The 22,101-nt window shown below is 34.4% G+C and overlaps 1 protein-coding gene, 1 long non-coding RNA gene and 1 pseudogene across 2 annotated transcripts; 1 reads left to right on the forward strand and 2 right to left on the reverse strand.

Annotated features, from left to right (window-relative positions):
• Window positions 1–468: 468 nt before the first annotated feature.
• LOC146915302 (uncharacterized) lies at window positions 469–1,855 on the forward strand. The gene is made up of 2 exons (XR_015014554.1): window positions 469–852; window positions 1,504–1,855. It is a non-coding gene; the product is annotated as an uncharacterized LOC146915302 (long non-coding RNA).
• Window positions 1,856–16,354: 14,499 nt separating this feature from the next.
• LOC146915303 (secreted RxLR effector protein 161 pseudogene) lies at window positions 16,355–17,011 on the reverse strand (annotated as a pseudogene).
• A 2,620-nt stretch (window positions 17,012–19,631) lies between these two features.
• On the reverse strand, window positions 19,632–20,963 carry LOC146915304 (uncharacterized). The gene has a single exon (XM_085721310.1). The coding sequence runs from the start codon at window positions 20,961–20,963 to the stop codon at window positions 19,632–19,634; it is 1,332 nt and encodes a 443-aa protein (XP_085577436.1).
• Between the last annotated feature and the right edge of the window lie 1,138 nt (window positions 20,964–22,101).

Genomic DNA, 22,101 nt, shown 5'->3' on the forward strand with positions numbered 1-22,101 from the left:
AATTTTGTTTCCATTTAAGCATCTAAGTATCTACTGGTGAAACCTATTAGTTGGGTATGTTTTATTTACACCATGCAGGGAGAAGATTTCTTGTTCTTCGTACTGTCTAATGTAAAGTTTCTAAATCAAATTTTGACTATTATTTACTCTCTTTTTCTCCAGGAAATTAAGCAATTATGCACATATTTAGTAGACTTGAAAAGAGCTTCTGCCGAGGAGATGCGCAGAAGTGTCTATGCTAACTATGCAGCCTTCATACGGTTAGTTTGTGTTCATTTTTTGAAATTTAAACTTGTCCTTAAACTATAAACTAGTAAAGAAAGTGGTTCAAGGTTCTAAATTTTTTTTGTAATTACAAAATCTAAACAATTTGATCTTGTGAAGCAAAGAGGTCGTTTTCAAGGTTTGAACTCGTGATGTCTAGTCACAAAGCATCACCTTGCTTTCGGCCAAGACTCACCCAACTAGTGGGAGCCTAGTGCACTATGCCGATGATAATATATAAATAAGAAAGTTTTAAATTATTACCCTATAAATTATTACCCAACTGACTATGTTAAGGTTATGATGCTCAGGACCAAAAAGGTAAGATACTCCCCTTTTACACACTTCCTAATAGTTTAATCTGACTATTGAATCTTGAATCTTGAAGCTTGCAATGATGAGTGTTCAGATGTTCGACAGGTTCCCATCTTTGGTTTATACTTTATTACACTTGCCAATCGAAGTATGTGTGTATTATTTTTTGAGGCTATTGATAAGCGAATAGACAATGCTGAACCTAACACCAATACTTCCTATTGGCTTACTCGTAACAGTGCTTGGATTAAATGTGGAAGTAATAGTTGCAATGTGAGTTCCTTGTCCCTTGAACCTTCCATGAATTGTTCTGTTCTACTGATTTCTTTCACAGTTGGGGATTTTTTCAAACATGGTTCTAATAATTGGGTACTTTGTCTAGTTAATTGTGTTAGTTCTCTTTTTTGCCTTGAAGCTGAACCCCTTGATTGGAAGCTATGGTGTGGTAACATTGTGCTAATTTTCTTTGAGAAATTTGTGGATTTAGGACCTTGGTTTGATTTAATGGTTGTCATGAGTAGAAATGCTACTGTTGAGTATGTGTTGACATATATATTGCTATACTTTGATCTTGAGGACAAGATCACCTTTAGAGGAGTTGGTAATGATATGATTGCTATACTATGCTGCATCATGGCTGATGCAGTGATCTCATTTTGGGTTGATTTCAATTGTCCCTTCATATAAATTGATATTTAATTGCTTCTATAGTGCTGAATCATGTGAGATTGATATTTAATCTGCTAAATTTATTATCATATGGTAGTTCATTGGACTTGAAAAAAAAGGTAGTTTATTGGTATTATGTTTATGATTTATTGTTGAATATGTGTTCCTATGGCAGTGTGATACATTACTTGATATCCAGAGATGATTCTTAGTTTATTCTGTTGAAGTATTTATGTTGCAAGATAATGATTTCAGGTTTCGCGGCACCTGTTTAGATGGACAAAAGAAGTCTCATACGCAAATTATTATGAACGTGCCTTAACGAATGGTGTACTCAGTATACAAAGAGGAACAAATCCTGCTGTGATGATTTATATGCTTCCTTTAGGTATTGAGGTTTCCAAAGCTAAAACTGGACATAGTTGGGGAAATCCAATAATGATTCTGCTGTGGTTTTTTTTTTTTTGTTTGAAATTTCTGCCTAAAGTTGTTTTATTAGATTATTTCTAGCTATATTGTATGCTTATGCCTCTTTTATAGATTGGAATATTGAGGATTGATTACGTAATATCCAATTAGATAATATAACTTTTTTTTTGCATTAAAATTATCCATAATTTGTTTTCATTTTATTACTATAAAAAAAAGGTTTAAAAAAAATATTTAAAAAAAAAAATATTTCACTTCAGTGATTTAGAAAACTGATGTGAAATATACATATTTCACTTCAGTGGCCATCGTTTAACTGATGTGAAAACTGTAGGGTTAAATTTCAAAGTGAGTCTATTACAACAGTGCAAGCGGACCTGATGTAGAAACTCAAGATTTCACATCAGTCGCAACCTGATGTGAAAGGATGTGGACTTACCACATCATATCACTTTACATCGGTTACAAACTGATGTAAAAAGTCATTTCCAACTGATGTAAAAAATCATTTCTGTAGTAGTGCAGCGTCGTAATGCGATTTTTCGCACAACTGTGGATTAATACGATTATGGAAGGATGTATCAATAATAATGAGAAAATGTCCCACATCTGATAATATGAAGAAATATGCAAAGACTTAGTCATATAAATAAAAGCCTTGTGTGTTGGTATTACTTGCACCAATAGTTAATGGGTTTGTTATAGCTAGTGTTACCTCTACTATTCAGTATATGTAATATGTAATTATTAATTACATTATACAATTCCATTCGTTGTTTCTTATATGATTTTCTGTTTCTTATAGGATTAAGGTTCATTTAAAGACAAAAATCCATTGAGTTATCAAAGAAATTAAGAATGCGTATGTAAGTTTTGTATTGTATGAGACACTCCCCGTCTTTTTTCTTCCGGTATAATGGCTTCATTTATTAGAAAAATAAGCATTAATAAGGATCTCATCCCTCTTCCAAAAAATAATAATACCAGTACAATATGTGGAGTTTTAGCCACTAAACAATATCCATGTTTGATTTCAAAAATTAAAAATCTTCATAAGCATAGTACATTTCCATCAACAGGTTAAATTGTATAGATTTAAGTCATCATCTAAGATATATCATGATAACTATATAAGACTAAGTTCCATGTTACCTGTATATGATCTAGAAACAAAATGAAAAAAGTGAAATGAGATCTTAGGTTAAAAATTGGGGTATGACAATATTGATCTTCATTTATGTTTTGAGGAGAATTTCTTTAGTATTTATCCGGAGTCGGTAAGTGGCTGTTTGGGTGGAGGAAACACTTGTGTACATTCGTCTCAGGCTGATTTCATTCAGTAATGCTGCTGCAGAGGTAATTATGCAGCTTTGGGGACTTCTTAATAAGCTTTAAATTCATGCATATGCATCTATTTAACCATAAAGTTAACTTGATGTGCGCATGTATTTAATCGTAAAGTTAACTTGTTGTGCTTGAGTTTTCTTGAGTTTTGGTGAATGATAGTTTGTATTTATAAAAAGTGCTTTGGAGCTGATTCTGATTTGCAATTGATGGTCCCACTGACCCATACTTAACCTAAGAAATTATTTAATTAACATTAGTGTAAATCTAAATGAACAAACAAAAAGATCCCCACATCTAGCACAAACTAAACAATTATTTATACAGAATAAAATTAGAATTAAGAAATTGAATTAGTGACTGCTTAATTAGTGCTTACCGTAGGTGTAGAACCAGGAGCCATCACAGGTGCTGACACGTTATTTGCGAAAGATTCACCACGAAGTAGATGTACCTCTCATATTTCTTTCCCAAAGTAAATAAACACCACACCGAACTCCCAAAATAAATTGAGGCAATGAAGTGAATCTTTCGCAAATAATGTGTCAGCACCTGTGATGGTTCCTGGTTCTACACCTGCGGTAAGCACTAATTAAGAAGTCACTAATTCAATTTACTAATTCTAATTTTATTCTGTATAAATAATTGTTTTGTTTGTGCTAGATGTAGGTAATTGTTTGTTTGTTCATTTAGATTTATACTAATGTTTATTAAATAATTCTTAGGTTCAGAATGGGTCGGTGGGACCATCAATTGCAAATCAGAATCAGCTCCAAAGCACTTTTTACAAATACAAACTATCATTCACCAAAACTCAAGAAAACTCAATAACAACAAGTTAACTATATGATTAAATACATGCGCACATCAAGTTAACTTTATGGTTAAATACAATCATATGCAAGAATTTTAAGCTTATTAAAGAGTCCCCAAAGTTGCATAATTACCTTCCAAGTGCAGCAGCATCACTGAATGAAATCAGCCTCGGACGAATGTTCGCAAGTGTTTCCTCCTCCCAGACAGCGACTTACCGACTCCGGATAAACACTAAAGAAATTCTCCTCAAAACATATATGAAGATCACTACCTAGTCTGAATTATAAAACCAACAAACTGTTAGGTGAGGTCTTTTGAGCCATTCTTCAATTCGAGATACATATTATAAACCTTTCGCTTAAATTCCCCAAAATCTACCCTACTCCCCTCTTCTCAAGAACCATCAACTTGTGTAAATACCTCAATTCGTTTCAACCACACCTGCAACCATTTTCCCTCAATAACATAAACCTCCATATGCATTCTCTTCTCAAAAATCGTCATCTCAGGATAGTTACCTCAATTTATTTCCACCACAACGACAATCTTTTCTCAATATTTCTACACCAATTAACCTAAGATCCAACCCTCCTTAACAAATCTAATTAAATAAATATAAAATCACTTTTTCTACACTAATCAGTTTTTTTTTTCAGCCACCATTCCCTAGTGTACTCATTAATTTATTCCCAATTATAACAAAAATACACTTAGTAGCAATAACACATTTCAATTACCACACACACACACACATAAAATATAAAACAATCAAGATATGAAACAATAAATCTTCCACTATAGGTAATTATCCAAAACAGAACAAGGTAAATCGATATTTTCAGGTACAAATTTATAATTCATCAACGAAACAATCAAGATATGAAACAATAGAGACTGGAATTAATCAAAACAACAACCAAAATCATGTAACTTACTTATCTATAAATATATTCATACCTTCCTACTTTTATCTCTTGGTTCCACTAATAAATTAACAAATAACCATGCCAAAAATCTCAAAGGCAAAGCTCATAAATCATAGATATGTACCTCTAATTGTCACAAAATCAATATTATTCAATCCTAATTTCTCATTAATATCAATGCCATAAAATATTAGGATCACTAAACATAAATTGCAAAGGATTTTTAAGAGATACCCACGATTAGAGAGTTAAATTTCATTGAATCAAATTATCAAACACTTTATACGCAACACAATGACAAAGTCAAGTTAGGCAAATTTCTTTGAGTAAAATCATCGATCATTTCTTATGCAACACAACAACAAAGTCAACTTAGGTACATGATTGCAAAACATAGTCAAATTTCATTGATTCAAATCTTCAAACCTTAGCAAAATTCAAAGCTCAATCACAATGAACAAAGCGAAATCAAAATCGAAAGCGTGGAAAATGCTAAACGGAGGAAACATTTGAGTATTGTTACCTGTGCACGAAAGAGGAAAAAGGATTTGTGGAATTCGATCTGCAATGTGAAGTTGGGTGATAAAGTTCCATAGATACACGACTATGAAGCTCGATCGGTGAAGTGTGAAGCCCGACGTTTTGAGAATGTGTGACGGTGGAGGGTGAGAAGGATGAATAACGGTGTGAGATTTGTCGGTGAAGCTCAATCACTGAAGATGAAGTGGTGAAACTCGACTGTGAAGAGGATTGGAACTCGATGGTGGAGGAATGCAACGGTGGGTGAATGAATGTGAATTTGATTGAAGATGATGAAGGCACCAAAGATTTTTTCAAATTGCTTATATGATTTGAGGAGTTGAATCGATTTGTGATTTTTGATTGAAGATTTGGGCGATGAAGGAGAGAACCCTAACATTCTCTGTATAGTGGTGAAATTGAGAAATTGAGAAAAGATTTAAAAAAAAATATAATATTGCAATAAAAAATAATGTCTTGTATTAATTAAAAACAGTGATATCACTACCAAAAAAAATAGTGCTATATGGTGGGTTCACAATGCATGTTTTTGCCTCACACCGAAAATAGTGTTACGCCGGTAACACTTCTTTAAAAATGTTTCTAAAATTGGTTAAATAGTAACAATTTTTTTCTTCGTTACATACATGTGTTACTAAATGTCAAATATGTGGTAGTGAATTAGACAGACAAAAATAAAATAAAGAGACAACATAAGTTTCAAGTAATAACGTAGATCACTAACCATTTACCACATGTAGAAGTTCCATGCATGTCCTCCAATTTGAACCCTCTCTTAGTCCCTTTCCAAAAATATAACTGAAACATGTAAGATAGATAAATAATTTGTATGATCATTACATCGTCCGCTGCATCCTCTGTGTGATGTGGTTCTTGCACCAACTATGTTAGAATCGTTGCAGCGTCGTAATGTGGTTTTTCGCACAACTGTGGATTAATACGGTTATGAAAGGATGTATCAATAATAATGAGAAAATGTACCACATCGGATAATATGAAGAAATATGTAAATTTAGACTTAGTCATATAAATAAAAGCCTTGTGTGTTAGTATTACTTGCACCAATAGTTAATGGGTTTTGTTATAGCTAGCGTTACCTCTACTATTCAGTATATGTAATCTGTAATTATTAATTACATTATACAATTCCATTCTTTGTTTCTTATATGATTTTCTGTTTCTTATAGGATGAAATCCATTGAGTTATCAAAGAAATTAAGAATGCGTATGTAAGTTTTGTATTGTATCAGACCCTCCCCGTCTTTTTTCTTCCAGTATAATGGCTTCATTTATTAGAAAAATAAGCATTAATAAGATTTGCATCCCTCATCCAAAAAATAATAATACCAGTACAATGTGTAACACCCTAAACCCCACATATTATTTTCTAATAAAAATACAATAACTAATTCAACATGCAAGGGTGTCACACATCTTCTTCAATTCAAAAGTACTTCTTTCAAATTAAAAACATTGCAATGGAATAGTTTTCAAAAACTTTAAATCGCATCACAATTTCAACACCAAAACTAAATTCAAAAGAACTCTAAAATAGAGTCTAAAATCAAAAGAATCCTCGGTCCCTAGTGTTACTGATCAAAGCTTCGACTCAATAAAACTCCCAAAAAGCGATAGACAGAAAGGAGAAGGCCTCAACGCCATCTTTCCGAGACTCACTGCTACTAAGATCTTCTTCCTGCAAATCTACACCACAAGGGTGTAGGCGCCCAACCCGCCACTAGAAGGTGAGAATATATTCAATATAAGAAATGCATAAACACATGTATAGATCCAATACAAATAATACATCATTTACATTTAGGCATGTATACATCACAATCAGATACTATTCACATTTAGACATATACCTTCATTTAATAAAATCAACATATATCAGTCAACATCTTATAATAACATGTGAGCATCAACAACATTTAAGAATATCAAAAAGACATCTAGCAAAATACATATTATTCACACATGACCATTTAGAAGCACATCATTGAATATCACATCTTTAAATAATTACACGTCTTTAAATCACACATCTTTTAATTACACATCTTCAAGTAGACTTGCAGTTATGTATGCAATGTCCCTAACTCGACTCTATATGCATGTGGTACCGAACCTACTCATCAATTTCATCTCATCATCTTTGAATACAACACCATCAAAGTATTTTAAAAGCAACACCGTCTTTGAATACAACACCATCAAAGTATTTTAAAGAGAACATCATCTTTGAGTACAACACCATCAAAGTATGTTAAATCACATTGTTAAATAGACTCGACTATGGATGCATGAACACAAAGTAATGACTCGACAATGCACATCTTTATATGACTCGACAAATACACATCTTTAAATAGCACCATCGTCAAATATCACATCTTTAAATCACACATCAATTTCACATAATCAAATAATTCACAAATTATAGTTAGTCATATAATTCATCAATTGTCTACACTTGAAAAGAAATAGAACCTAAACCAAATTCTAAATAAGAGAATTAGAATTAGAATATCACACATATGATTCTACAATCATTATTTGGGAATAAACGATTACTGCCTAATCAATAAAATTCAAGTAATTAATTCTTGCATTCAAACTAGTTATTTAAATCGAAGACCTTTCAAAGCAATTATCTTTTCATTCAAAATCAATCTAGTAACTAAACTTTTGAATCAAACCCATCATAAAAGCAAAACTAATAATTGTTACACACGTACATGTTAATGGATAGACAAACAAAGGAAACCAAACTATGCATCATCGCAAATATACTAATGCAGAGTATCGTTTAAAACAAATCCTTTCCAAAATCAATTGAATTGCTTTCACAGTTAGGTTCGAATAGAGCATACCTCTTTTTTTTATCGTATTCAAAATTAACGTGACAAAATTTAAATCAATGATTTATTCAGAATAAATAATCAAACATATAATTACAGCAACAAATTAGAGCACGAATATAACAAGAATTTATTAAAAGATCATGAAAACAAGAAGAAAAGAAAACATAACCCTTCACTACCCACATGAGTACACAACCCTTATGAATAAAACTCCCCCTTACCTCTAGTTTGCCGAATTGATGACTTCCTAGGGTTGAATCTCTTTTAAGCTCTTATCTCTGTCTCTTTTGCCTCTTCTATCCACAACCCTAGTTTTTCTTTTGCAGCTTTGTTTCTCTCTTTCTCGGTAACCCTTCTTTTCTAATTCTCTTCTCTATTTATAAGCTTTAATTGAGTTTGTTACCAATCTCTTAGATTACTATATGTTCTCTAGGATTGTTACTAATCTTTTCAAATTACTATCTGCACCTCTCGAATTTGTTACTATTATTTCTGTAACTACACCGTCTTGCTATTCACACTCCCCTCTACTTAAATCATTAAAGCACTACTCATCTCACTAACTACACCTCTTTTCTACCCAATTTTACTAATCTCCCATTCGCACTCTAATTTCTACACCTCTTTGTTGTTAGTGTATAAAGCGTTTTTTTTTTCAAATATAAATAAAAAAACAAAAAACGCAACGTGCAAAGTAGGATTTATGGAAAAGTAGGATTTAGTGGGACCAGGACATTTGATTTGTTTTTTTAGTTTGGATTTGTTTTTTGGGAAAAAGTTTAGATTTGTTTTTTTTTTAAAAGTTTAGATTTAGTTTGTTATATATAATATACATAACAAAGGTTTGTTATATATATGATAAAAGAATTAAAAAAGGTTTGTACCAAATTTTTTTTTAAAAAAAAGGTGTGCTTTGTTACTGCAATCCATTTTTCATTTTTTTTTTTGAAAGATGCAATCCATTTTTCATAAAAATTCAAAAAATATTTGAAATATGCTATGCAGGGGATCGAACAGGGGACCTGTTAGTTAATGTACATTAAATCAGTTAATAAAATGACGCTTTTTTTAACCTATAAGCGCTATCTTTCTCAAGCATACAATAGCGCTTTTTTTAACCTATAAGCGTTATTTAAGGTTGATTTATATATAGCGCTTTTCATAAAAAGTGCCATATACGATTAATCATGTTTTTTATTTAAATAACTATTATTTTTATTTAACCTATACTGACGCTTTCAATACAAAGCGCTATATATACTTAAAATGATAGATAGCGCTTTTTCAAAAAAGCGCTAGCTAAGACCTCCGTGTTTTAATTTATAGCGCTTTAGTGTTAAAAGCGTTATTTATGAGGCGCTATATTTTCCCAATTTTGTAGTAGTGTCATAACAGTAAGGTGAGTGCATATCTTCTATGCTATTAGTAAGGAAAGATATGATACAAGATAACCTTAATTCTAGAATCACCTAACATATTACAGTTTCTATTATGAGTAATACAAACATCAACATCTAACAGGTGTGGCCTTAATAGTCTATAACATGTAAAATTTCCACAATTGACAAAAAGGGAAAGCAGAAGCTACGTCTTAATGAGAAAAAACGAGTATATGTAAAATAGGTTTTGGTGATCAAGATGGAGAAGAGCTCGAGCTCGAGAAGCATCTTTCTTCTTTGACCGGAAGCTAAAGCTATTAAGGATTATGCTTGTACTTTGAATTGGCTACTTCCTCATCTCTTTTTTTAATATTGAGTTCGATTCCATTCCTAGGAATGCAAAAATGTTAAATTCCTGAGGAGAAATTTGCCAACATTTATAGTCCTGCGTAGTTCGATAGATTATTATCTTCAGTTGCATAGTAGCAGCCAGGGGCGGACCTGAACAAGGTATGGTGTGGCAAGTGTCACACCAGTTCAGGTCCCATTTATTTATTTTTTTAATTTTTTTTATTGACTCATTGTATATTTTTATTCATATATTAATATAAGGACATATTTTATTTGTAATTTATACACATGTCTATGTTTTTACAATTTTACTTGTATAAGAGAACCTATTTATTTTTAATTTATACATGTGTTTATATTTTAATTTATATATTAATATGGGGACCAATTTTTTTTGTTAATTTATACACTTGTCTATATTTTTATTCATACATCAATACAAAGATTTTTTTTATAATTTCTATGCAATTGCGACTTGCTTCCAAAAAAGAGCGCAACGCACTCACCCGTCCGTATGCACGGGTATCATATTAGAGGTCATTTGACATCTCTTGTAACCTATATATAAAGAGATGTTCTTAGAACAATTAGTAATGATATAATTTAAGTTCAATTTCAACAAATAGAAAATATATTATTTTCTTTGTAATTTTGGTTGCTACAACTATTTTTAATATAACTTCTTATTAAATTTAATTATTTGACAAGTAAAAATTGCCACACTGGAATTGAAAGTCCAGATCCGTCCTTGGTAGCAACTATTAAGGATGACAAAAAAATTATGATATGCTCGAATAAAATCCATGATGGGTATAAATTGGATATCTTAACTCCAACATTCAGATAAAATAGATTGATATTTTAAGTATTATCAATGAATGGATACAAACGTGGAAGTAATGATATCCATACTAGAGATTTATAATTATAACTTAGATAAGTAGTTTTTTTTAGCAACTTATATTTCATAGAAAATCAAGTTTTTAATTGAGAATATATTTAGTAGCATATGTGTATAAGAAATTAAATGAAAAAAAAATATATTACAAAAAAAAAACTTAACTTTTTAAATCAAATTATTTTATAATTAAAATTTGAATATAATTATGATGGTAGAAGATAATTAAGTGATAACTAATTAAATCCTATTTAAATTTTTTGATCCAAACATAATATCCTCTAATGTGTAGGTGATTTAAAGTTGGTGTTGTTTATTGAGATATTTTTTATAGATAAAAATATTTAATTGTATAAACAAAAAAAATTCTAAAAATTAACATGAGAGTCGCCTTGTGCTTCAAAAATAAAATTAAATTAAATTTTTAAATTTGAATTAAGATTAAATAATTAAATGTATTGGAAAATCAATAGTATATATATAAAGTAGGGTGTGGTTATGGTGCATAAGGATATCCTTATACACCGTACATAATTGCTTTCTACACCCAACATAATTGCTTTCTACACCCCAAGTGAAAGCTTAATTCTAATGAGGCAAAATCCTTATGTTGGGTGAAGAGTTTCTGGTGAATTCACAAAAGCACAAACAGATTAACAACACCGTCACTGTTCTAATTCTAATCTGGGTGAAGAGTTTGTGGATTAAAAACAAATCATTATAATGAAAGCTTTTTATCTTTCCAGCAAAGCTTTTTATCTTGCCTCATAAAACAGAGTTTCTTAGGATTTTGCTCCATAAAATAAAGCTTTCCAGCAAAATCCACAAACACATATGATTCACAATTGATCAAAGCCATTTTCGGATCAAAGCATGAATCCTCAAGAACATTGAAATGAATTTTCCAGATCCAACACAGAACTTCAAGAACACATGTACAATCATTCCATTTTTTTTTACCAACACAAAACTCTTTACATCTAACATCAGAAATTCGAAATTCATCAAAGCCTCAAGCACAAACACACTCCGATTTTGAATCATCACCACCTTAAATTCACAAACGCGGATTTCCAGCAAAATCCACAAAGACAACCACAAACGGAGCCGTTTTCGCACCGTCACTGTTTGGATTCAAACTCATTACGAAGAACAAAGAGTTTCTGGTTCAAGATCTAACAGAGAAGAGGAAGCAAAGTCGTCGACTTTCTCCTTACGAATCTGAATCCATCTCTCAGCAACTTCAACAACCTTTCTCGCTTTCTCTCTAATTTCATTTCATTCTCGTTGCTTTTGCTTCTTTTTTTTTTGTAAATAAAAAAACAAAATTATGTTAAACATATTATTCATAATTTTTTACATTCATACAGTAAAAAAAGTATTTGATATTGGTATTTTTCAATTTAAGATATCAATTTTTTATTATTTTTAAAAAATAATCTATATGGCTACCAGTAGTAAATATTTAAGTTATCAATTTAATTTAAGAGAGTTTCCCAGGTTTGGACTAAATTTGCTCCATTATATTTAAATAATTTTGATTTTTAGCACCAATTATCAAAAATTAACGCTACTGTTTCAAACATATTATATTGTTCACCCATTAAGCAGATTTTCAACTAGGGGAAAGAGTAAAAATCATTCTAAGAATTTTAAGAATTCCAAGGCGCCTCAGAATTCGTGAAACTCCGTACGTAACGGCAACACAAATAGTCACTAATAACTCTCCGGAAAAAATAAAAGAATTGATGGTCATGGATTACTGAAACCATCAGTATGGTTTAGTGGTTTTGATAGTATGTGAAACCAAGATAATTGTGTAATGGTTTTTAATGAAATTATTATTGTTAGATGGTTTTGAATAATGATTAAGCTGTTATACACTGAAATTATTACTGAAACCATAATTATGGTTTAATGGTTTTGACAGTCTTCTATGAGAAACCAAAATAATTGTCTAATGGTTTTGCTATGGGTATGGTTTCTGTGAGTTGTACTTCAAAACCATTTTGCTGTGGAAATGGTTTCTGTGAGTTGTACTCCAAAACCATTTTGATGTGGGAATGGTTTCCGTGAGTTGGACTCCAAAACCATTTTGCTGTCGAAATGGTTTCTGTGAGTTGTACTCCAAAACCATTAGATGTACTTAATGGTTTTGAATTTTCTTTTTCATCAATTCACAGAACCGAGACCGGAGAGGGAGTGAATCGAGTCCGAAACAAGGGCAAATCGGTGCAAATAAGCGGAATCAACGTCAACGCGAGGTCAAGGAGGAAGAGTCTGAGTCTCACGCATACTGGACGATCAAAACCACATTTCCCATTTTCTCTTTCCCGCTTTACAGATCAAAACCAAAAATTCATCAAAATTCTCAAGAACACTAAGATAAAGGCAATTCCGTGTGGACTTTGCATACCAAATATTTTTGACCAATCTTGAAAGAGTAATTAATCTAAATGTTGCTCTCCTTCAAATTAAATTAGTGAACCGTAACCTTCACAAACATGAACCAGAAACCTTCACAAACACCATATTAGATGAGAACAATCAAAACAAATAGCAACACACAAAAGCAAAAAGATATAAAGAAATCATGATAAATTATTATTGTTGAAACACGAAACTGAAATGATTTACAAAGAACTCAAGCTAACAAGACAAGCTAAGGTTTTATCAGTTACAATTCAAACAAAGATGATGAAAATGTTACAAGTAAACAACAAGCATTTTCTTTCTGGCAGAAGTGTACACTGAAATTCTAGCGCACTTGTTTCAAAAGTTCTGTCAGATGTTTTAAACGTTTGCAATGTTCCGATCAATGTTTCAACATCGCGCGATAAACAGAAATAAAACAAGAAAAATAAAGAACAGAAAATACAGAACACAGGAAGTTTGTTGACCCAGTTCAGCACAACACGCTTACATCTAGGGGCTACCAAGCCAGGAAGGAAATCCACTAGTGTAGTCCTTATTCAATAGCTCTCAGCAAACTCTTCGTTTACACTATATGACCTAGGACCTATCCGTCTAGACTTCAACCTAGGAACTCCTAGATCTGAGATCCCTTCTCACTATCCTAATGGTCAGTCACTGCCCCAGTGACCTATCAGACCTCAACCACAATAAAATAGAAGTTACCTTCCAACACAAACAACCAAACCTTGTTTCACAACTTCGGTTTGATGCACAAGAGTATCAATACTCACAAAACCAGTCCTAAACAAGTATCTAAACTCGACACTAGCAAGAACACAGTATAGATCCTAAACCTGCATCACAAACGATACAAGAGTAGAATACATGAAGACTCAAACCCTAAAAATCTAAACTTTTTAGCTTGACGGCTTGAATAATCAATTAGGTATTGAAGTCTTCCTTTTATACTGAAGCAGCTTGGGCTAAATAATATGTTGGGCTTCAGTAAAGTTGCAGATCGGTTCAGCAAACCTGCAAAACAGAATCAGATACAAATCTGGAAAGTCCTAATATGTCGGAACCTATATTAAAACATTCCAAATCGTAACAAATATTTCCTAAAATAAAATGTCTATTTTAGTAATATTCCACAGCTGATTCTAATAAGATATGCGCGTTACTTGGTCAGTAAGTAAAAGGAAATACGATTTCCTTAATGGATAAACTACGCGCGTACAGATAAGGCAGAACCTAGGCATACTGAACCATGCCAGGATGTTGGAACATTGTATCCAACATCACACGGAGCTGCCTAACTACATGCTGGAACATTAGTTCCAACTTATAGACCAAGGATATTTGTTTTAGCAATAATGCAGCCAATACAAATACCCAACAAGCTCCCCCTTTGGCAAATTTTTGGCTAAAACAAATTAAGCCCAATTCTTATGAAACTGAGGGATACACAAATACCATTCCTCTAAGAGCATGAGCACACACCAATGAAGAAATAGCTAGCACACAGAATCCAAAGAGACACCATAGATACACTTCCTCAAGTCATCATGAACACATATTCAAGAAGAAGAAGTAGCAGATAGTATCACTCTAGAAAAAGCAAAAGTGTGCATACATAGAATACCTCACAGATCTTCAATCACAGCCTGAGCTGGCAGAGGTATTACACTGGAACAGAGACATGCAGCAGCGGATCAGATCAGTAGCATGGTCTCAAGAGCTAAGGAAAAATAAATTCCTGAGCTACAACTAGGGAACCTAAGTTCTTGTACAAGTAAAGAAGAGAGAACCAAAATTCTCTCAAGAGCAGTGGAAAGCAAAACTCCAATGCTACAGTCAAGGAAGATAACTTCCAACACAGAAGTGGAGAGATGCAAGCTCTCTCTCTAGAGCAATGGAAAACAAGTTCCAATGCTACAGAAATAGGATGTTCCAACATCCTTCAGCACATCAGACAGGAGTACCTGCCACACATAGAGGTAAGGGAAAAAATAAATTTCCCATACCTGCAGAGTACTGTCACCAACCAACCATAGAAGCACAGAAAACTAAATTCCTATACTTACATGTGACAGACTAGGATGTCATTAGATAACTATCACCACTGGCATTAAGAAGTCAGGAAACACAAATTCCTAAACTTACAAGTGATAGATATAGATGTTTAAACTTCTGACTCAACATCCTTCACCCAGCTTGGTCAAAGCACAAGCACACATAGAAGTATCACTCCCCCTGAATATAAGATCTTATGAGTGACTATTTACAGGAATATTCCTTTACTCCCCCTGAATACATGCATACAGAAAATCTAAACAGTTAAAAGCTCCTAATGCATAGACATAAAAGATTCAGGATCTGGCATAGACATTCTATGAATATTCACAAACTAGCAAACTATCAGTAGATATATGCTAGCAGACCTATCAAAGGTCACACACAGAAATTAGACTTCAAGAAGTCATTCAGACATGTTCCATAATATAAGAATAGCAGGGAACATGTACACTAGAATTCTGAGAAAACTCTCAAAATTACATCAAGATGTTGCAGCTGAAGTGCCAACCTCTGCACAGAGTCTCACAGACAAGTTCCAACCTTGGATAGAGCATTTGCGGGGAACATGTACAGCATCTGAGAAAACCAGAGTTCTCAGAAACACAGAGATGTTTTAGCACAAGTGCTGACATCTACATCAGTCTTCATAGACATGTTCCAACATATCAGAGAATGTCAGCATGGAACATGTACAAAACAAAATAACTGAGAACAGATTCTCAGATCATCATGAAGACCTAAAACTTCATCAAGATGTTGCAACATGAGGGCCAACATCTACACACAAGCCTGAAATAGTTGCAAGATGCAACAACATATAATATGAATAATAAATAAATATCAGGCATACACAAACAGGCATATTATAGATACATGCAAAGCACATATACAGAAAGGGAGCATAAGCAAAGGAAAAAGGAACATCAATTTTTCTCCCCCTTTTTACCCACAAAATATGCCAATAAAAATGTTCAGAACATCAGGAGTATATCATTGATTGTATACCCCACATTACAAAGACGTGCAAAAGTAAGAGATGGTCAGCACGCCTCACACAGCAGATGATTAGGCTTCATCATGTAGGCAAATTCCTAACTTACCTCTTAGATGTTCAAACTGTTTAGCATCCAAAGCCTTAGTAAAGATATCTGCCAGTTGCTCCTCAGTGTCTACATGCTCAAGTGTCACAACCTTTTCTTCAACAAGATCTCTGATGAAATGATGTCGAATGTCAATGTGCTTAGTTCTGCTATGTTGAATAGGGTTTTTTGAAATGTTGATAGCACTTAGGTTGTCACAGTATAACGTCAGAACATCTTGTTCCACATTATACTCTTGCAGCATCTGCTTCATCCACACAAGTTGAGAACAGCTACTCCCAGCTGCTATGTATTCAGCTTCAGCAGTAGATAAAGACACACAGTTCTGCTTCTGGGTAAACCAGGAAATCAGATTATTTCTGAGAAAGAAGCATCCTCCAGAAGTACTTTTTCTGTCATCAGCACTTCCTGCCCAGTCAGCATCACAGTAACCTATCAGCTTAGTGTTATCACAGGATGAGTACAGAATTCCATAGTCACTGGTGCTATTTATGTACTTCAGTATTCTCTTCACTTGAGTAAGATGACTCATTTTTGGGTCAGCTTGATACCTTGCACACACACCTACAACAAAGGTGATGTCTGGCCTGCTTGCAGTAAGATATAGTAAACTGCCAATCATGCTTCTGTACATGCTTTGATCAACAGATATGCCTCCTTCATCCTTTGTTAGTTTCAAGTGAGTGGCAGCTGGAGTTCTTTTGTGACCACCATTATCTAACCCAAATTTCTTCACAATGTTTTTGGCATACTTACTCTGAGAAATGAAGATTGTGTCCTCCATTTGTTTAACTTGAAGTCCAAGAAAATAGGTCAGTTCACCAACTAAGCTCATTTCAAACTCTGACTGCATCTGATGAATGAAATGTTGAACCATCTTGTTCGACATTCAACCAAAAACAATGTCATCAACATAAACTTGGGCAATCATAAGTCTTCCATTGTCCTCCTTTACAAACAAAGTCTTGTATTGTACCTCCTTTCCTGTATCCTTGACCTACAAGAAATTGAGTGAGTCTTTCATACCAGGCCCTAGGAGCCTGCTTCAATCCATACAGAGCTTTCTTTAATCTGTACACATGATTTGGAAAGCTAGGATCAATAAATCCTTTAGGTTGCTCAACATAGACTTCCTCGTTCAAGTACCCATTCAGAAAAGCACTCTTAACATCCATCTGAAACATCTTAAATTTGAGAATACAAGATACACCTAGCAGCAATCTTATAGACTCCAATCTAGCAACAGGAGCAAATGTCTCATCAAAATCTAGACCTTCTATCTGGGTGTATCCTTGAGCTACTAGTCTTGCCTTGTTTCTGGTCACAATCCCTTGTTCATCAGACTTGTTCTTGGAGATCCACTTAGTGCCTATCACAGTCACACCTTCAGGTCTTGGAACTAAGTCCCACACTTCACTCATTTTGAACTGATTTAGTTCCTCTTGCATTGCTTCAATCCAGAATTCATCTGTCAGAGCTTCTTTGACATTTTTAGGCTCGATTTTGGACACAAAGCAAGAGTTGGCAATGACTCCAACTGATCTTCTGGTTGTGATACCTTCATCAGGATTTCCAATAACAAGTTCTAGTGGATGATTCTTTTGAACTCTTGTGGAAGGACCTTTCTTAGTGAACATTTGATCTGGCTCAGTATCATTACTTTCATCTTTCTCTGGTTCAGACTCAAACACCTGTCTAGGTGCATTTGTTTCACCAGTAGGTGTTGCAACATCATCCTCAACATCAGGAACCCTCTCTTTAGGCACATCATCAATCACTACATTGATTGATTCCATCACAGTTTCAGTTTTAGAATTGTAGACCCTGTAGGCTCTGCTATTAGTAGAATATCCCAGAAAAATTCCCTCATCACTCTTGGGGTCCATCTTTCTTCTATAATCTCTATCAGACAAAATATAGCATTTGCTGCCAAACACATGGAAATATTTAACAGTAGGTTTTCTTCCCTTCCAAAGCTCATAGAGAGTAGTTGTGGTACCAGTTCTTAGTGTTACCCTGTTGTGAATGTGGCAAGCTGTGTTCATAGCTTCAGCCCAGAAACGATATGGTAAGTGCTTAGCATGAAGCATGACTCTAGTAGACTCTTGTAGGATCCTATTCTTTCTTTCTACCACACCATTTTGCTGAGGAGTTATAGGTGATGAAAATTCATGTTTAATGCCCTCTTCAGCACAGAATTCACTAAACCTAGAGTTTTCAAATTCAGTTCCATGATCACTCCTGATTCTAATAATGCCACACCCCTTTTCTCTTTGTAGTTGTATACGCAAGTCTTTAAACACATCAAAGGTGTCTGATTTTTCTCTAATAAAGTTTACCCAAGTGAATCTAGAGAAATCATCAACAACTACAAGTACATACCTCTTTCCACCAATGCTTTCAACTTGCATAGGTCCCATCAAGTCCATGTGCAGAAGTTCAAGAACTTGAGAGGTTGCTTGATGTTCCAACCTTGGATGAGACATCCTCGTTTGTTTTCCAATCTGACATTCACGACATATGTTGCCTTCAACTATCTTTAGATCTGGTAAACCTCTGATGGCTTCAGATGTCATGGCCTTCCTCATCCCTTTCAGATGCAAATGTCCCAACCTTTGATGCCACAGCTTGATCTCTTCCTCTTTGCTCAAGAGACATGTTGAGATGAATGATTCCTCCTGAGATACCCATAAATAGCAATTGTCTTTGGATCTTGTACCTCTCATAAGAACTTCTCCTTTCTCATCTGAGATCTGACATTCTGGTTTGGTGAAGTTTACTCTCAGACCTAGATCACACAGCTGGCTAATGCTAATCGGGTTTGCAGTTAGTCCTCTGACTAGCAGCACATCATCAAGTCTTGGTAACCCATGTTTTATCAGGTTTCCAATTCCCACAATTTTTCCTTTAGCTCCATCACCAAATGTGACATAACTGGTTACATATGGTCTTACATCCTCCAAGTACGTTTCAACACCAGTCATATGTCTTGAACAGCCACTGTCAAAATACCAGTCTTCTTTAGATGATGCTCTAAGGGAAGTATGAGCAATCAGACCAGCCTTGGTGTTTCTATGATTCCACCCATTCCTGGACAGATTCTGTTTGAAATGCTTGAATTCACCTTTCAGCTTGAAGCAGTAGGGTCTGATGTGTCCCTTCTCTCTACAGTGATCACAAACCCATAGCTTTGACTTCTTCTTAGTCGAATGTTCCACAGAATGTTGGAACATTGACTCTGCTCACTTTATTTCAGACTTCATTCCAGTCTGTTCATCAATCTGGTTTAGTTGAAGATTCAACCTTGACAGTTCATCATTGAGCTCTGAGATATGGACCAGATTATCAAACCTTTCATCCTGCAGTTGTGCAATCTCTCTTGCTTGTTCTCCAAGTTTCTGTGTTAGTTCACTGTTTTTGGTCATCAGGTCATGATAGGATATAGCAAGCTCTTCATAGGACATTTCTTCCTCACAAGACTCAGTGTCTGACATAATTCTACCAGCTAAGGCAGAGACATGATTGGCAGATTCAGCTTTAACCTCATCATCTGAGTCATCCCCATCTGACCAAGACACAGCCAAACTTTTCTTTTGTTTCTTAAGGAAAGTGGCACATTCTGTTCTGATGTGACCATATACTACACATTCATGACATTGTACCCCTTTGTATTGAGTGTCTGCTTCATCAGGTCTTGTCATCTTCTCTTTACCTGGTTGATTATCAATGTTGGGTCGGATGTTCTGCCCATTTGGTCTGGACCTTCTGTCAAATCTTTTGAAGATCTTTTTAAACTGTCTCCCAAGTAGTGCCAGAGACTCTGCCATGTCTTCATCATCTTCAATATCTACTAGTGTATCATCAGTATTCATACTAGAAGCAAAAGCAATACCTTTGCCCTTTTTGTCAGTTTTGCTGTTGTCAGTTTTGCTGTTGACAGTTATTTCAAAGTTTTGTAGAGACCCTATGAACTCATCAACCTTTAAACTAGATATGTTCTGAGCCTCCTCAATAGCAGTGACCTTCATGTCAAATCTCTTAGGTAGAGATCTAAGAATTTTCCTCACAAGCTTTTCTTCAGAGACTTTCTCTCCATGGGACTCAAAAGAGTTTGCAATGTCTAGGATATTTAGATGATAATCCTGAATGCTCTCATCTTCTAACATTTTCAGATTCTCAAATTTAGTGGTAAGAAGTTGGATTTTAGCACTTTTTACCTTAGTTGTGCCTTCATGTGCAGTTTTGAGAATCTCCCAAGCATCCTTAGCCACAGTGCATTGCTTGATTAATCTGAACATATTTTTGTCGACGCCATTAAACAGAGCATTCAAAGCCTTTGAGCTTCCAAGAGCCAATTCATCTTCATCAGCACTCCATTCTTCTTTTGGTTTCAACACATATGTCCTGTTGCCATCAGCATCAAGTTGTACAGGATGTTCCCAACCTCTCAGAACTGCCTTCCATGTTTTGCTGTCAATAGATTTGAGGAAGGCACTCATGCGTGACTTCCAATAGTCATAGTTGGAGCCATCCAACAGAGGGGGTCTTTTCACAAATCCACCTTCCTTGTCCATAGTGCTAGAGTAAAACTTCCCTGCAGCTCACCCTAAAACAGGCAGGGTGCCTGCTCTGATGCCAATTGTAATTCTAGCGCACTTGTTTTAAAAGTTCTGTCAGATGTTTTAAACGTTTGCAATGTTCCGATCAATGTTTCAACATCGCGCGATAAACAGAAATAAAACAAGAAAAATAAAGAACAGAAAATAAAGAACACAAGAAGTTTGTTGAGCCAGTTCAGCACAACACGCTTACATCTGGGGGCTACCAAGCCAGGAAGGAAATCCACTAGTGTAGTCCTTATTCAATAGCTCTCAGCAAACTCCTCGTTTACACTATATGACCTAGGACCTACCCGTCTAGACTTCAACCTAGGAACTCCTAGATCTGAGATCCCATCTCACTATCCTAATGGTCAGTCACTGCCCCAGTGACCTATCAGAACTTAACCACAATAAAATAGAAGTTACCTTCCAACACAAACAACCAAACCTTGTTTCACAACTTCGGTTTGATGCACAAGAGTATCAATACTCAGAAAACCAGTCCTAAACAAGTATCTAAACTCGACACTAGCAAGAACACAGTATAGATCTACATCACAAACGATACAAGAGTAGAATACATGAAGACTTAAACCCTAAAAATCTAAACTTTTTAGCTTGACGGCTTGAATAATCAATTAGGTCTTGAAGTCTTCCTTTTATACTGAAGCAGCTTGGGCTAAATAATACGTTGGGCTTCAGTAAAGTTGCAGATCGGTTCAGCAAACCTGCAAAACAGAATCAGATACAAATCTGGAAAGTCCTAGTATGACGGAACCTATATTAAAACATTCCAAATCGTAACAAATATTTCCTAAAATAAAATGTCTATTTTAGTAATATTCCACAGCTGATTCTAATAAGATATGCGCATTACTTGGTCAGTAAGCAAAAGGAAATACGATTCCCTTAATGGATAAACTACGCGCGTACAGATAAGGCAGAACCCAGGCATACTGAACCATGCCAGGATGTTGGAACATTGTATCCAACATCACACAGATACTGAACCATCATTCATAACCGAAGCTACACAAATTAACCATGGCAACATAATCTCACACAAATTCAATTTAGAACAGAGGAGGATTCAAAACCGTGACTGAAAACA

The sequence above is a fragment of the Medicago sativa genome, chromosome 6, assembly GCF_051527215.1.
Source record: "Medicago sativa cultivar Bolivia chromosome 6, Bolivia_mono, whole genome shotgun sequence".
In the NCBI taxonomy this organism is placed as follows: Eukaryota; Viridiplantae; Streptophyta; class Magnoliopsida; order Fabales; family Fabaceae; genus Medicago; species Medicago sativa.

Coding starts and splice junctions, on each gene's coding strand:
- LOC146915304 (XM_085721310.1), bottom strand. CDS start 20,963: ATGGACAAGGAAGGTGGATTTGTGAAAAGACCCCCTCTGTTGGATGGC.